We start from the raw sequence: 18,487 nt of genomic DNA on the forward strand, positions 1-18,487 counted from the left end.
CCCCAAAAGTCGCTATCAAAGCAGCAGTTGAAAAATTATCAGGAGTTCTTCCTTCTTTGGTTATCAGCAATGTATTGTGCCAAATTATAAGGCAATTGCTACAGACTATAAATTACTAGTGAATAAGGTTGCTCTACTCTTTTTTTTTTTTTTTTTTTTTTTATAGAAACATTATGTCCCAATTAAAGTGCTATCAGACTGGTGCCAATATTTTTATATATTTTTTTTTCTTTTAAAGAATTCTTATACCCCACCAGTCCAAAATACGTGTTCACTGCCTCACTACTAGATACTATTGTTTCAACATATATAATAATGTAAGGCAGCTACTATTTAAGCAAAAGCAATAACTTATCTGAGTCATGCATCTGGAGCTTCTTATAATGGCTGCTTAGTTGACACTATATATATCTCCTTCCTTCGCCTTCCCCTGAACATGCCCGACACCGCGGGTTTCACTCTTCTTTCTTCAGGACTAGGGTTAAGGCGGCCTTCTGCTTCTGTCTGTTTCCAATACTAGCTGTAGTCCTTTGAGAATTACCACTTGCAAGGCTTTTAAAGGCGCCCGATCAATGGCTACATGCCGAAACCTCCCACTGTGACGTCACTTCAGGTGCTGCCTTCCTCAGGGCTCTCCAGCTCCCATTCCATAATGTTTCTATAAAAAAAAAAAACAAAAAGAGTAGAGCAACCCGATGAATGAAGTGCTATACCACTAAGCTACAGAGAGATACTGTGTGCTAACTAGATTGGGAATATCTGAGGGTGCTCTTTAACAAAAAATTGATTCTAAGTCCATTTCGAATGGTAGGCTTATGTTTTCCTGGTTTTGGATGAGTTAGTTTGGATACATATTTACCAGAGACAAAGGATACATAACAATTATACTATTTCTAGTATAAGCAGCATAAAATCTGTTTTGCTGTTCTGGGATCTTGCCAGGTACTTGTAACCTGGATTGGCCACAGTTGGAAACAGGATATTGGGCTTGATGGACCTTCGGTCTGTCCCAGTATGGCAATGCTTATATTCTTAAGGCAGGTGACTCCTTTTCTGGGCTGTTCTCAGAAGGCTCATTGCCTCATATTTTGCCTACAGAAGACAGAGAAGATTTTGTCAGAACATTTTTCACAACCTTTACAAAGCCTTTGCCTATAAAGGAACCAGTAAGACTAGTTCTGGAGGTTTTTCAGTGGGAACTCTACCCTCAAGGCTGTATCAGCCAGGTGAAAGAAACCAGCCTGAAGAATTTGGAGACCATATATCTAACCGGATTGGCTCAAGATGAGGAAACGTTTGTCCCATTATACCTAATAGAAAATTGTTCCATCTTTATGAATTAAGATCCTTCCTTCCTCTCTTTTAGGCTATTCATTTTCATAATATTTGTGGAGAGATTTACCACAGCGGTGGGACAAAGAGGAGTCAACCAGATTGAATTCTGACCTTGTATTTCATGTGCTCAGAAATACCTCTCTACCTCTTGTAACCCACTGTAGTATCCAAGCTCATAAGCAGCTTTTAGCCCATCACTGATCCAGAATATGCCCTTGGAGCATATATAGTAGAGAGCTGCACGGGAACGGGGTTTGTGGGAATCCTGCGGAACCCGCAGGATTCCCGCAGGAATGGAAGCAGTTCTGCGGAGTTCCTGCGGGGTTCCCGCTGGGACGGAAGCAGTTCTGCGGGATTCCCACGGGGACGGAAGCAGTTCCTGTGGGGTTCCCGCAGGGATGGAAGCAGCTCTGTGGGGTTCCCGTGGAAGTGTAAGCTACTCCTGCACCAGCATCTCATCTACCGAGCACCAAGTTCTTTGAGTGCTGTCTCCTCCTCCTCTTCCTCTTCTTCCTCCTTGCTTTAACAGCACAAATGTGGAAAGTTTTCCATTAAGGAGGTGGTAGAGACACAAATGATGATGGAATTCAAAAAGGCATGGGATGAACACAGAGGATCTCTAATTAGAAAATGGAAGTTTGTGGATGTGTGAAGTAATGCTTAGATGGCGACTCTGGCTGTGATTAACTAGGGCCAATACCGGGCAGACTTGTATGGTCTGTGTCTAATATATGGAAGTCTGGTTTAGGATGGGCTGGAAAGGGCTTAGACAGCAACTTCAGTGGCTGGAACATAAGGACAGTTCTGGACAGATTTTTACGATCTGTGTCCCACAAATGAGAAGACGCATAGACTGGAGTGGGCTTCAACGACAACTCCAGCAGTTGAAACATAAGGATAGGGCCAGATAGACTTCTATGGTCTATGTTTCAGAAACACAAAAGAAAGACCATAATCAAGTATATAATATCACACTCATTGATTTAATCATGAATTAAATCTTTATTTGCTGTCACTTACTATGTTACAATTAATCCTCTTTGCTCCCGGGCTGATGAGCAGACCTCAGCTCTGACACAGGCATGAGCATCAGATGTCAGCTGATCTACTGGCGCGTGCATGTGGTGACCTCTCAGCACACAGTGCCAGAAAATCAGAGACAAATCTTACATGTGCACACCAGAGTGTTCCAAGTTTCAGCTTCCATTCCTTCCTTGCCTATAGTGCTGTAGCTCAAATCCAGAGAGAGACTGAGGGAGCTGACTGGAATTTTCTTTTATGTACCATTAAATTCTTACAGTGATGAGTGGGGATGGGTTAAATTCTTGCGGGGACGGGTGGGGATGGGTTAAATTCTTGTGGGGACGGGTAAGATTCCCGCGGGGACGGGCGGGGATAGGTAAGATTTCTGTCCCCGTGCAACTCTCTAATATATAGCACCAGTGATTGGGACCAAAATGAGAAGAGTTTGTATTCATAATTTGTTGCTACTTGTACTGTGCCCTCCCCAGCCCCATAATAATCAGTACTTTTGCTTAGACAGGAAGTGCATACTACAAGGAGAAAGGAATAATAATGCCAAGGACCATAAGTACACACTTTGTTCTCTCTCTCACTCTCTCTTTCTTTCTCTCTCTCTCTCCCTCTCTCGTCATTTTGATTTTGTTAAAGTTCAAGAATTAATAGCCCTAACTTTTGTAAGAATATAAATAGAATGCCTTGCTGATTTAGACCACATTTGCCATCTTATTTCTGAAACTCATAGAAGCTTTGGTATGAATAGAACATTGATGAGCATCGTTCATTGCATGAAATATGGCTTATACCTTTTTTGTTTGTGTGCTTTTTAGAAGTGCATATTGTGCTGCATCAGTGGCTTCATTAACCAACATCATTACACCTACACTTTTTTCCGGCACTGCTGAATGGATAGTAAGGTAGGACAACTATCAAGTTTTATTTGTTGTAGCCATGAATTCTAAATATTTGCATGCTCCTGCCTTCCTTCCATAAGGAGTACTGTAATTGGGTGTATTAGGAAAAGGCGGAAGGAGCTCATTGTTTCTTCTAAACTTAATTCCACTTGTTCCAGGATCAGAGTATGGGTGTCTGGGATCTAGATATGATATCTTACTCAAACCATTGCCATGAGACTTACAAGCAGTATTCAGCAGGATCGTATATGGTGGCACAGACTTACATACTTGACTGAATATCTGGTCAAAAATAACTGGATAAGTTATCCAGTAACTTTAACCAAATATTGCAGAGTAAGGTTATCCAGATGGTACTGAATATCAGCACTATCCAGTTAACTTTTAGGTATATTCCCTGGCCCTCCTAAATTCAACTGGTTTATATTTTAATCAGACAACTTTACTGTTAACAATATCCTAGGACTCTTGCTATGTAAAAAAAAAACAACAACACAGTTTATCTGGTTAACTTCCTAGTTAACCAGAAATTGTTCGAATATCAACCTTTCTCTATTTCTAAAATTTATCCAAGTGATTTTGTTTTGCTCCTAAAAAAAGGTAAATAATTCTACTGTCTAAAATGTCTGCATGTTAGGTATTCATACCCCAACCATATCAACACCGCCCTTCATATTTCTGAGTTAATGAGTTGGAATTTTAATTAGGTTATTTATTATGCACATGTGGAGGGCAGTCCTGTAACAGTGCGCCTAGAGGGCATCTGATGGGAGCCTATTCTATAAAGGACAGCAGACATGTATATGTTCTATAAAACACGCATGTTAAATGTGGGTCTCATCCAGGCTCTTTTCCATATCTAACTAGAACCTATGATATTACCTTGTTCCCCTTGAAGAGTAGTGGATTTCTTGGTGCCTTTGGTACTTTCCCTACTGGGAAGTTTGAGGTTCTGTTTGCTAAGTAGTACTGCACTAGTTTCAGTTTGAAATTAGTGGGACAGAGTGGGAAATTTTTTTTTTTTTAGTTACATTTGTACCCCGCACTTTCCCACTCATGGCAGGCTCAATGCGGCAAATTCAACTCACAGCACAATAGGTTCAAACCTGTATTTTTGATATTGACTATAGGTTGTTTGAATCCCCTTCTTTTTGATAATGATATTTATATCTACATATGGAAAGCTTTCAAATAAATTAAAAAGCTATCAAATAAGTTTAAAAAAATCTTTTGTCCTCTACCTTTTAAGGCACTGCCTATCCAACTGGAACAGCTTTTGACTTTTTACAGGTGGACCACGCATTGGCAGTCCCTTATTTCTAATAATCCTTTACTATTGTTTTCAATAGCATTTGCTATTGTTTTGGGTGAACCAGTGTGGTGGCAATCTCTGCCTACTACCAGCAAGCTCCACCTTCTGGCTTCAAAGCATATAATGGGCTAGATAGCCTTGTACCATCTCCTGTTCTCAATCTAACCTCATTGGTCTGGATAAATGAAATTTCTTTTTTAATGTCTTATTGCTAAAGGGTAATATTTAGATATTTCCCTTAGCTGCACCTATCTGAGAATATTCAGCAGTACTATCCAGAGTGCCTTAGCACCATGGGTGGTGCCAGGGCAGAGCTGTCAGTTATGTGGTTAATAGCAATATTCAGTTTGTTCACTGGGCAATTATCCAGATAAAGCTAGAACAGCAAAGACTGAATAGCAGCAGCAATCAACGTTTGTTCTGGATATTCAGCTGTGGCTGCAGTCCAGATACAGGGGAGAATAGCACTTACCTCCAAGTTCCAGGCCCAACTTTTAGGCACGAGCATTTGTACCAGTTGAAAGCTGGTGTAAATCCTGACGCGTAAATTAGGTGCAGATTCCCTAGATTCCATAATACTATGCGCATCTCTAGTGAACATCTGAGCCGCCCATGCCCTTCCTATGCCACATCCGCTTTTCAGTTGTGCACTAAAGGATCTACGTGCGCATCTTTATAGAATAGTGCTTTGCAAGATAAGATTAGGTAATAATATAATTATTTAGTCCACTAGAGTTGAGGAGCAAGAGAAGTAAAAAAAAAAAAATTAGAAAATTAGCTAATTATCAAAGGAGCAGAAATAAATTACAATAGTCCATAGTTGTTAACCACGGGGAATGACGTGTCCATCAGGGCTTACTACAACGCCAATTTCTTCTCTGGCCAAGCTGTTTGGCCAGAAGCACAGAATACTTTCCTGTGCTTCTGTGTAGTTTAAGACAAATCAGGAAACATTCACACATTTGAACCCAAAAACTGTTCACTTATATGACAGAAATATAATTTCAATATATAATCTCAATCATGTTCCAAAGTGAAAATCATAAGTAGTGTTGTTTAGATGTCACCACTTCCAGCGAGCTCTCCCAAAAGGCTTTTAATTCTAGCTCAACAATATAGGTCTTCTTTTGCTCAAACCAGGATTGAGCTTCCAGGGTCCCCCCCCAAGAGTCAGATATTGGGCTTTCACTAGCGGTGTAATATTCTCATCAGGGATAAATAATATCTCATGGAAGTATCTAGGCATCATCTCAACCAGAGAAACAATTTAAAAATCTCAGGTTGTTTGTTCTCGATTGGTTCTCCATCCTCTCCAACATCCGATCTTTCTTTCAATAAAGTAAATTCTACCTGTTTTAACTCTTTTATCTTTTCAGCTTTGTTTCTCCAGCTGCTCCTGGTGAGAAGTTAACAGTACTCTGTGATCTTCCACCTTAGAAACAATAGTCCCAAAATCAGTTTTAAACTCTGTAAATGCCACTTTAAGATTGTAGTCCATGGCCCTGATAGCTTGCCACAAGGAGTCCAAAGTTACTATGGCTGGCTGAACAATATCCACAAGCAAAGATTTTTTTACCTCCAGAAGTTTCCTCCTCCACTCTGAGTTTGCGGTACAGATCTTCCTCCAGCTGGGCTTGCTCCGCTAATGAGGCTGTCTCCTACGTCTTGGGCTCGAGATGCTGTATCAGCCTCTACCAACAAACCTCTTCCAAGCTGCAAGGGAGATGGCCTTGAATCCGGGCTGAAAGATACCCGCTTGGCGCTAAGGTCTGCCAAGACATTCGGCAAGCCTCCCGAAGTGAGCTGTGTAGTTGCAACCCATCACATCAATGCTCCCTCAAGGGAGGACTGTATCATTTGCCTCGGAGCCTTAGAAGTAGGAGGGCAAATCTTCTAAGCACCTTTCCTTTTCCCCATATCTGCCAAGGGCAGTCTGAGGGTTGGTAGCATCTGGTAAGCACACACACTAGAGAGAGCAGTGCTTCAAGCGTCTGCTCCAGACGCCATCTTGCCCCATACAGACATTTAAGAATTTTAGGGGTAGGAGGATATTTTTCCTCTTCTCATTTTAATTTGTTGTATCTATGCAAATGCAAAAATGAAAGCAAAAAAGGGAATGGCTGGGTCCCCCCAAAAATTAGTCTGTAGTTAGTATGTGCCTATTTTCTATAGGAAAAGATTTTGGTCTTGACAGTCAAAAATGTGTAGCACTTTGAATATGTCCAAGATTTGATAAAATTGTAGAAACATGATTTGAATGATATGGAGCAACAAAGAAACTTCTAGTTCCCTGGATGGTATTCCTTTCTATTTATGATCTATACTACTCTCCATAATTCAGTGGACTAGTTTGAAAGGGTGCATTAAAAAAGCAAGTTCTTAAGTCGCTTGTATTTTTAAGCTGTCCTGCTTGGCTATTGTCCTGTACAGTGCTCAAAAGAACAAGTGAGTCTAAAAAAAGTATTAGACCTAGAGAATGTCGAGATTTCTGCTGTTCTGCAGTGGATCTGAAGCAATTTCATAGTCATTTTAAGATATCTTTTACAACAGGAGGTTAGCAGGTGCCTAGGAGCACAAATGAAACCTTAACAGAACTGCAAATAAGGTTTTGCTAGTTAGATGTGATTTCAGGCATCTATCTGGCACTTGTTTTTATGAAAGTAGAGGTTCTAGTCATTCTTTCCTCTTGAATTTAGGTGCCAGAACTGGGAGGGCGGTATTGGAGGTGTTCCTGGGATGGAAGCTCATGGGGGTTATACTTTCTGTGGACTGGCAGCACTGGTAATCCTGAAAAAAGAGCGTTTGTTAGATCTCAAATGCTTATTAGTGAGTATACGCTTGAGCTTTTCTATTGTAAATGTGAACTTTCTCTACACTTCTTTCTCCCCATTCTAGCTGGTTCATTTTCCTGTTAGCATTTGTGTTTAGAAAAAGAATCCAGTTCTCAACCCTGTCCTCGGGATGCATCCAGCCAGTTGGCTTTTCAGGCTTTCCACTTTGAATATGCATGAGAGATGTGCTTATATTGCCTGCATAGTATGCAGATCTATCCCCTGCATGTCAGAGTGGATATCCTGAAAGCAGTGGCATTCCTAGGGGCGCTGACACCCAGGGCGGATCGCTGATGCGCCCCCCCGGGTGCAGCGCGACCCCCACCCCGGCGAAAGAACCCCCTCACCCCCGGGTGCACGCCGCTGGGGGGGTGCCGCACGCTGGTCAGAGTCGTTCGTTTCCCATGCTCCCTCTGCCCCGGAACAGGTTACGCCCCCCCCCCCCCCCCCCCCCCCCCCCCGCCTGAAAGCCAGATTGGCTGAGTGTGTTCCAAGGACTGGGTTGAGAACCAGTGGCTTAATCTGATTGACTTATTTGACTTTTTTTTTGTTTGTTTTAATAATGCAAATCTCTCTATTTATGGGATGTGTTAATCTTAGGGGTAGGTTCACATGATTTTTTTTTCTTTGCATTTTGGAGAAAATTAATAAAAATAAATCTTATGGTACAGTTAAATTAACATAGATTTTTGCCAAGTTAAAATAAGTCACTACAGAATATTAGGCTTAAGACATGAAATGCTTGTCACTACAATTAATGCATGAGCTAACAGAAACCATTTTTTCTCCCCCCCCCCCCCCCCCCCAAATATAAGACAAAATAGGTTCTTGCATTATAAAACCTCTTTCTGTTGACACTGCGTCGATTGCATTAGCACAGATAGAAACACATATTGCTAACACTTACTCCCCTTGTACCCAAGGTATACAACTGTGTATATCCCAGATCTAAAATTATTAAAACTTTAACTCAGAACATTTAATTGTCTCAGTCTATGGGTGACATGCACAGACATTGTGATGAGACATTTGTCTGGACTGTTCTTGATAATTTGATTTAGGGTTATTGCATTTTAAGAATACTCTTTTATGTTATGAAAATATTTATTTAGATATCAATTTGATTATTTTACACAAGCAAACTTTCACTTTTACTTTTGCAAGTGCTACTGAACACAAACTACCTATCACCTTTGGACCCAGAAACAGACATTAAACATACATTGAAGTTGCTGTCTTTAAACCCACACCGCACCCCATTCTATTTTTGCTTTTCACTTTTAGGAGCTAATTTTTATAAGGTATCTACATGAATACCTTAAAATGGGTGCATTTTTGTAAGTTTAAAAATGACAATAGATACCTATGTGCCGTTATAAAATAAGCACCCAGAGCCTACCCCGAAAGCATGCAAATTCACACACACACAAAAAGATGTAAGTTTGTTCATGCATTTTATATCTATACCCACATATTTTATAAAATACATGTGCGTTGCACCTCTACCGTATCTCTTGCCAGAGTATGCCCCCAGAAATGTCTTTGCATGATCTGCTTAAAAGTACACATGTATATATCCACACATGTTTCCAAATGTGAAATACGCTTTACACATGGGAAAACCTTTATAAAATTAACTGCTTAGTATAGTGGTTCCAAACCTGGTCCTGGAGGCATCCCAGCCAGTTAGGTTTTCAGGATACGTACAATGAATATTCATAAGAGAGATTTGCATGCATTGCCTCCACTGTATGAAATCTATCTCATGAATATTCATTGTGGATATACTGAAAACCTGACTAGCTGGCTCCAGGACCAGGTTTGAGAAACACTGGCTTAGTAGATTTTGTTTCACTTTATTTTCTAGCCTATGTTTGAAATTTGTACTTTAGTTACTCATCTAATTTTTCTTTTATGTTTTCCTTCTGACTCTTTGCAGACAGCATCAATGAGGACAAGGCTTTCCTATTGACAAGATATAGTATAGTGCTGGTTGGCTTTGTTAATTGTATGCTTTCCAGTGTAGTATTTCTTCATTCACTAATACCAAACTTCTCTCCTATGGAGCTGCATTTATAGGTCTGGTTTACTAGAGCATGCAAATGAACAATAACCCTCTGTATGCCAATAATCTCATGAATATTATTTTAGAACCAAAGTTGGCCATCACTGACCTGGAGCCATCTAGTCTGTGTGGGCTGTTCAGCAGTTCCAACTGCCATCAGGTTTTTCTATTACTGGGATTTCCGAACTGCTGAAAAGAGACTGGAAATATGAGCTAAACTTTTTCTGTCGAAAGCAGGACTCAGTCAGGCACACAAGTGGATGGTGTTATCTGATGACATTGGGATGTAACAACTCCCCCAGAGCTCAGAACATGTGCGGTCCTTTTAGCACACAGCAGTCTCACTAGTCATTTCAGGTCTTCTATTTTTCTGCTCTGCCCAATGGAGGCAAAAACAAATCTCCTGAATTAAAGATTTTTACCTTCATCTCTATTTTCCTTTGTCTTTTTTACATCTAAAAAGGTGGGGGAAAAGTTTATTTCTTTTAATTTGGTAGGTTTATTATTTTTCTGGAAATCCCAAAAATTGAGTTTTGGTCCTGCCTGCAGTGTGGGGAAAAGATCCAGAACTTCAATGTGCATTGCATTTTGCTATAACTTGTTCTGTAAGCAGATCAAAACTTATTTATTTTAAAAGTTTGTGTTAAATCATGCTGAATAGAATGTGTAGTTTAGGGATATTCTATCTCTGTTAAGTTACATTTTGTTATTCCTGGGAATGTCCAGTCTTCTTTAATGTGTGATCTGCATTGAACCAAAAGGTATATGGCGGAATATAAATTTGTTAATTTTATCTGGACTCGGATCATAATGAAAGAAACTGCAAGCACTGCATTGGGATATTGCTGCAAGCTCAAAAAGGCCACCTGAACTGCTTTCAGAATCATGATGAAGAATGAAGAAAGGTGGTAATCTGTGTGGATATGAGCTTACTTGTATGCACTCTAGTAGTTCCTCTTGTTCAGACCAATGGTCCATCTAGCCCAGTATCCTGTTTTCAACAGTGACCAATCCAAGTCACAAATACCTGACAGAAACCCAAATAGTAATTAGATTTCTTGCACCTCAAGCTATACTATGGTGATGGATCTCCAAATCAAACCTGGCCAGCATGCGCTGGGAAGCTCACCAGGGCTCTCAGCTGACTTGGGCAACCTGAGTCACAGGCTGAACAGTTCCATATTAATCACCTGGAGCTCAGAGCAATCTACTAATCTTGAATGTTCAGGCATCTCCTACAAGAAAGGTTAAAACCAGTTCAAACAGATGAGATGCCATGTGAGAAGCTGAATTTGGGTCATCGAGGTTGGGATGGTCACAATTTCCCCAGTTTTGCAAAAAAACTTGGTTGAAACATGAGTATTTGCCAGTGCATAAAGTAGATGCAACCACTTCAAAAACCTACATGTACAAAAAAAAATCATTTATTTTCTTAGGGGTTCCAGGAACTATATGTATAGGAGCTCCATTCAATTTTTATATATACACATAGATAGGTATACATAGTAACATAGTAGATGATGGCAGAGAAAGACCTGCACGGTTCATCCAGTCTGCGCAACAAGACAAACTCATATGTGCTACCTTTTGGGTATACCTGACCTTGATTAGTATTTGCCATTTTCACGGTACAGACTGTAGAAGTCTGCCCAGCACTAGCCCCCTCCCCCCCCCACTGGCTCTGCCACCCAATCTCCGCTAAACTTCTGAGGATCCATTCCTTCTGAACAGGATTCCTTTATGTTTATCCCACGCATTTTTGAATTCTGTTACCGTTTTCATCTCCACCATCTCTTGCGGCAGGGCATTCCAAGCATCCACCACTCTCTCCGTGAAAAAGTACTTCCTGACATTTTTCTTGAGTCTGCCCCCCTTCAATCTCATTTCATGTCCTCTCGTTCTACCTCCTTCGCATCTCCGGAAAAGGTTCGTTTGCGGATTAATACTTTTCAAATATTTGAACGTCTGTATCATATCACCCCTGTTTCTCCTTTCTTCCAGAGTATACATGTTCAGGTCATCAAGTCTCTCCTCATACGTCTTGTAACGCAAATCCCTTACCATTCTCATAGCTTTTCTTTGCACCGCTTCAATTCTTTTTACATCCTTCGCAAGGTACGGCCTCCAAAACTGAACACAATACTCCAGGTGGGGCCTCACCAACGACTTATACAGGGGCATCAACACCCCCTTTCTTCTGCTTGTCACACCTCTCTCTATACAGCCTAACAACCTTCTAGTTACGGTCATCGCCTTGTCACACTTATTTCTTTATGGTATTTTAATTCTTTTCTTTCCTTTGGGTCCCTTTTACAAAGGCGCATAAGGGCCTATGCGTGTGCATCTGTCAAATTGGCATTACCGCCCAGGCTTATACGTGTGCCTGGCGGTAATTCCAAGTTTAAATTACAAAAAATCAGGAAGAACAAATCCAACAAACCATGTTAAACCATGTGCAATGATGGTTCCATTGTGACACCACCACATATTCCTCTTAGGGATATAATGGGTGTAAACGGTATGGTCTGAGCACATTTAAAATACTTTATAATATTTATAGCATTTTAAAGTGCATAAATAAAAAAAAGATAAATTATTTTGAACCCAAGTTTATTATAGTGAGGTAATTCCAAGTTTGACGTGTGCCAAAAACCCGCAATAGAAAATAATTAGTGGAGCAAAAGCTGAGGAGGAAATTTTGTTGAGATGCATGTATAATTTCTTTTTTTTATTTAGCACGCACTAAATGTTAGAGGTGCCCATAGGAATATATGGGCGTCTCTAGCATTTATCGCGAGCTTATTTTTAGCACTCGCTAAAAACACTAGTGCGCCTTTGTAAAAGGAACCCATAGCCATTTTTGAAACGGCAATTTTTTTTCTCGAAAATGGCCGCCTGCTAGAAGGTTTTGTGCTGTATGCAATTATCTTTTTGTCCGTTTAAAAATAAAAAATGTCCAAGTGAAAAATGCACAAAATCAAGGCATGTAGGAGGAGCCAGCATTCTTAGCAGACTGGCCACACAGATATCCCAGCAGAGCAGTGGGGCACCCTAGGGGCACTGCAGTGGACTTCACATGAAAGCTCCCAGGTAAACATATCACTGTTGCTCCCTTTTTGGTGGGTATTGGAGGGCTCACACTTTCTACCACAAGTGGAACAGTTAGAGTTCCCTTCTCTACAGTGTACTGCACTGACCACTGGGCTACTCCAGGGACCTGCTTGCTGCTCCAATAGGGTATAACATCTGAGGCTGTCATAGAGGCTGGTATTTACTGTTTCTTTTACATCGTTGGAGGGTGAGAGAGGGACATTCCTGGGGGACAGTAAGGGGGGTCATTCCTCAATTCCTCCTATGGTCATCTTGTCATTTAGGGCACTTTTTGTGGCTTAGATGTTATTAAAACAGGTCTAACTCAGAATGTCTTAGTTTTTGTCCTGGATGTTTGTCAGCCATAATGGATACCAAATAAAAACTTCCAGGTCTTAGGAACCCCCAAATTCCACCCTTAACATGCCCCCTTGAGATTTGGAAACACTGCAGATGAACTGCGTAGAAAAATGTCTGGAAAATGGGTTTCAAAAATACTGATTTGGACATTTTGGTGAGAAGAACATCCAAATGCCGCCTTATGCCACTTGTTAGATGTTTTATCTTTCGAAAATTAGCTTCTATGTATATTCAGGGCCTCTATATGTTGAAAAACATTCGGAAATTGGCATTTACACATGTAGCTAATTTCTATGTGTAGAAGATGAGCAAGGCTTCTAAAATGGCCACCTAGATATCAACAAACAAGGAGGAACAGGTTCCATTGTTCTATGCCAGGAAGTAGTAAGAATTAAGGACTTTGTCATTTCCATTTGCCTTCAGATTCAGGCTAGCCACATCCCTGGGGACCAGAACCAGTTAGCTGACAGGCTCGGTAGTACTCATCATCCTTATTTGTGGTCTCTGCACTATCGAACTACAGGATATTTTTCAAGATCAAGGAACACCTCACACAAACTTTTCTTTTCACCAGGAGTGACAATTCCAAACTTTACTTTTCAACCCAACTAGCCCCAGATTAACTGGTGAGGGATGCACTCATCTTAAGCTGGAACTGGCCACTCCTCTATGCTTTATTTGTCCATTCCTTTCATAGTGAGGACCTACAAGTTTCAGGAGAGGTCCCAGTACAGTGATTCTCATAGTGCCAAAACTGGTTCACTGTCATCAAAAGCCTTAACAGTTTTTCCTCTGTGCAAATTTTCAAGTATTTCCATAGTCAATAACCAAAATAAGAGCTCCCTTCTACATCTGTAATAGGCTTTTATGAGAAAGTTGTTTGAAGGGCATGGATTCAGTACAGAATGTTTTTATGTCTCTTTTGTTAATTTTACTGTGAATGTTTTATAAATGAATCTAAACCTTGAATCACTAGCTCTGTTATTGTGGAAATTGAGTAGTATCTAGTTTCTGCCCTGTAGCTACCAATGTTTATCATGATTACATCTAGGAAACCTTTAGCATGAGGTGTACTCATGCTTTTTAAGTAGAGGAGGTTCTCTTTCTGTGGTTCACAAATAGTCACACCCCATTTGGAGTCTGCCGAATAGTATACTCTGTTATCTATACTATCTCTGACTTTGGTTAGAGCACATATTGGTATACCTTCAGCTTATGTACCCAGTGTTAGGCTTTTGTATTCACAATATGCACTAATGTCTTGATTCTTGAAAATCTGCATGTAAGCCACCATTGCAAAAACCTTCTGTTTTGCTGGAGCTTAATATTGCATTTGCATCACTCATGAGGTTGCCTTTTGAGCTTGTCTGCTTCATTCTAGTTCCTGTTACATTGGCTAGAAAGATACATGAACTTCAAGTCTTTGCTGTCCGTAAACTGTATACTCAGTTTGATCAGAACAAAGTAGTTCTTTGAATTCAACGTAAGTTTTTACCAAAGGTGGTTTCCCTGTCATTGAAGAAATAGTTCTTGCTACATTTTGCCTTTAATTTTAGAACCTATGCAAGATGATCCTACACACTCTGTATTATTGCAAAAGGACTCTCGCTACCTAAAAAGAACATAATCAGTCGCAAAATCTACACAGCCATCTCTTTTTGGTCCCAATAGAATTGGTATTCTAGTAGCCAAATGAACCTCAGGAACTTAACTAGCATTCTTCATCCAGTTCCAATACAAACTAACTGACACTCCTCTAATCAAATATTCAGACATCATCAAATATGAGCCATTGAAGGTACTGTAACACTCTTACAAAATCTGCTTCACTGGACACCATGCATAAAGCAGCAACTTCCTTCATATTCCCACTATACAGAATTGTATTGAACCAGTCTGCAATTGGAGATGGTGCATTTGATCAAACTGTGCTGGCCAACCAGTCTTTGTAACATTGGAAACTCGCCCTCTTTCTTATGACCAAGCTGCTCCAGGGCAATGCACAATCTATAGCTAGATTGAATCTCCCTGATCTTGAATCATCCACGTGTGCATTCTTTCTTGTGCTGTGGAATGAACTGTGATGGCTGAGAAAACTGCTGTGCACAGAAGGGCTGCACACACTTTATTTTACACAAGTTCTGAGCTCTGGGAGAGCTGTTCATCCTAGTGACATCAGATGATGTCATCCACTGATTAGACTTGTTACAGATGAGAAGCAATGCTTTACCAAGTCACTGAATAGGAAAATGCTCATGAACTTCATTTTTCTTTTAGCGCTGGGTTACAAGCAGACAAATGAGATTTGAAGGCGGATTTCAGGGTCGCTGTAACAAGTTAGTGGATGGTTGCTACTCATTTTGGCAGGCAGGTTTACTGCCACTTCTACATAGAGCACTATATGGCCAAGGTGAGTAATGTATTTGATGAGCAGAATTGTTAAGTGGCAAAAGTTCTGTACCAGTTACATTTCTAGACCAAGAGGGTCTTTTTACTAAGGCGCTCTCACGTTTTTGGTGTGTGCTAAAATTATGGGCGCACTAAACATTAGAGATGCCAATGGGCGTCTGTAATGTTTAGCACGCTCACAATTTGTGCCACCTAAAAACTTGAGTGCGCCTTAGTAAAAGACGCCTCAAGTTCGTAATGAACTTGCCATATTATTTTCAAGTATCACAAACACATTATTTTATTATTATTATTTTTAATGTATCTTTCCTTGATGACATTTATATTACCTACCTCATCAGGAGTCAAGAGCAATTGCAATCTTGATCGTGCCAAAAAGCAGAAGATGGTTCATTTCTAGAGCTCGGACATCCTCAGAGTATACTGCTGTGGGCTCTTAGCACCAGTTCCTCAACAGAAATATATATTTTTTTTTAATGCAGCAACGCTTAGTTGTATTTGCCTGTCTTTAATGCTCATATCAGTTGAGCAGACATTATTTTGCAGAACAATAACTGTGGAACTGTACCAAAGCATATTTGAAAATATCCAGAGTAGAATATATTATCATGGGTATTACATTTGCTTCGAGAGGTGAATAATCTGATAAAAATAGTATGGCAGAGCTGTTGGAGGAAATACTGGTTGATATTTTTCATTTATTTATTTGGATTTGGCTTATGCCTTTTTCAGTTTAAATTATTATGATTTTACTTTCCTATTTATAACTTGGCGTTCCTTTTCCTTTTCTTTTAAATCTAAATTAGCTTCTATACCGCCTTGACCTGTGCTTCATATAGGGCGGTCTAGAAAATCTTAATTGAAATGAAATAAAAGACTGTGTTCAGGTACAATACGTATTTCCCTGTCCCTGGAGGGCTCACAGTCCAACAGAGGGTTAAGTGACTTGCCCAAGGTCATAAGGATCTGCAGTGGGGTTTGAACTAGGCTTTCCTGGTTTTCAGCCTTCTACCTTAACCATTAGACAGCTACTCCATACCATTTCTTTGATCATGCTGTCATTCTAGTACTAAAGAAGGTAAGAGATCTCGCCTCATCGCACAAAGGATTCTTGGATTTGTTAAACTTAATTCTTGATTTGCATTAGATTTTGGCCCAATCCTGTCTGTTTTAGTGGCTACGAATGGATCCTTGTCCTATAATTAATTACCCATAGAAAAAGACAACAACCAATATATGAACCTGAGTATACTGACATGTGAACTGCAAGATCAGAAGCAATATTACAATCAAGTGTGAATACTGAACAGAAGTTTATATCATTGATTGTAATATACATATGTTACATAGCAGGAAAGATCAAAGCATATGAAGGCAGAAATTTCATGACATACACAAAAAAAAAAAAAGTGCCAAAATGGGTCAAATCACAGATCCCTTTTGTCCTAGCAGAGTGGGAAACAATAGGTGCATAGAGGAAGCATTTATGGCCTTGGTCTTCTCTCCCAGTCCTTGAGAGCTGGCAGGTAGTTGGATTTTCAGGTTATCCCTAATGAGTAAGCATGAGAGAGATTTGCCTGCCTCCTACCATCATTGTATGCAAATCTCTCATGCATATTCATTAGGGGTATCCTGGAAACCTGAGCGCCCTAGAGGCCTGAGAGTAAAGATAAAGGATGTAAGAAATAGGTCATTCATTCTCATAGCCTTCCCAGTCATTATGTAGGAATGCACCGAACCAAGGATGACATACTTGCAGGTTAAGTAACTGACGGCTACTACTACTAATCTTTTCTGCAGTGCTACTAGATGAATGCAGTGCTGTACACAAACACATAAGAGACTGTAAGTTCTAAAATCTAGTCAAGACCAGACAAACCGGACAAACAAGGGATTAGGGAGTTTCATTTTATTATGAGTATGATTAAAACATGGATATTGAAACAGATGACTAAGAAATTTAATTGCATCCTATCCTGTGGCTTTTTAATTAATTTATTTATTTATTGCATTTGTATCCCACATTTTCCCACCTCTTTGCAGGCTCAATGTGGCTTACAATACATCATGGATAGTGGAAATATAATAGAAAAATAGGCATTTAGTGTTACAGAAAATTTTTGGTAACATGATAATGATAAGACATGATAGTAGTATGACAAGCAGATATTATAAGACATTTCTAACTACGTGTAGAGATTTATGTATATTCACATTGGTTGATCTTTGTGGTAAGCCTTGCTGAAGAGATGGGTCTTCAGTAGTTTGCGGAAGTTCGTTAGTTCGTAGGTCATTTTTAAGTTGCGCAGCAGTGCATTCCATAACTGTATGCTTAAGTAGGTGAAGTTTGATGCGTGCATTACTTTGTATTTTAGACCTTTGCAGTTAGGGAAGTGCAGATCAAGGAATGTGCGGGATGATCTTTTGGCATTCCTGGGTGGTAAGTCTATCAGGTCTGACATGTAGGCTGGTGCATCTCCATGAATGATTTTGTGAACTAGGGAGCAAATTTTGAACGTGATGCATTCTTTGAGTGGGAGCCAGTGTAGTTTTTCTCGTAGGGGCTTGGCACTTTCATATTTTGTTTTGCCGAAAATGAGTCTAGCTGCAGTGTTCTGGGCTGTCTGAAGTTTCTTGATTATTTGCTCTTTACAGCCGGCATAGAGTGCGTTGCAGTAATCTGGATGACTGAGCACCATTGATTGTACCAGATTACGGAAAACATTCCTTGGGAAGAAAGGTCTTACTCTTTTTAATTTCCACATTGAGTGGAACATCATCTTGGTTGTGTTTTTCGCATGGCTTTCGAGTGTTAGGTGTCGATCGATGATAACTCCAAGAATTCCCTCATGAAGGTCTTTGTCAGACGCTGTGAAAATCCAGATACACTATGGAGGTAATTTTATAAAGCTTTTTTGCACTGAATTACACATGTAATTAAATTAATAGCACATCACACAGTGTGAGTTGGTTGTGTATTCATGGAGTAGGCATGCTTAGGGGAGAGGTTTGGACAGAGTGTGGATAGTGATTGATTACCCTTCTCTTAGTTTGTCTAATCTACTACTGCTTGTCATATCTGTAACACTATAGAAATGTATTCAGGGCTGCTCAGATATAGGTAAGAGAGAGGCCTTGATCTTTGGAACTT

At 40.0% G+C, this 18,487-nt stretch overlaps 1 protein-coding gene across 1 annotated transcript in view; it reads left to right on the plus strand.

The window, feature by feature from the left end:
* LOC115477943 (protein farnesyltransferase subunit beta-like) overlaps window positions 1-18,487 on the plus strand; it is a 109,276-nt gene that overhangs the window by 64,096 nt on the left and 26,693 nt on the right. Inside the window, exons 7-9 of the mRNA XM_030215092.1 lie at window positions 3,186-3,272; window positions 7,278-7,407; window positions 15,205-15,337. Of these exons, the coding sequence (XP_030070952.1) occupies window positions 3,186-3,272; window positions 7,278-7,407; window positions 15,205-15,337 (350 nt within the window). The remainder of the gene's footprint in view (window positions 1-3,185; window positions 3,273-7,277; window positions 7,408-15,204; window positions 15,338-18,487) is intronic.

This window comes from Microcaecilia unicolor, chromosome 9 (assembly GCF_901765095.1).
Source record: "Microcaecilia unicolor chromosome 9, aMicUni1.1, whole genome shotgun sequence".
Taxonomy (NCBI): domain Eukaryota; kingdom Metazoa; phylum Chordata; class Amphibia; order Gymnophiona; family Siphonopidae; genus Microcaecilia; species Microcaecilia unicolor.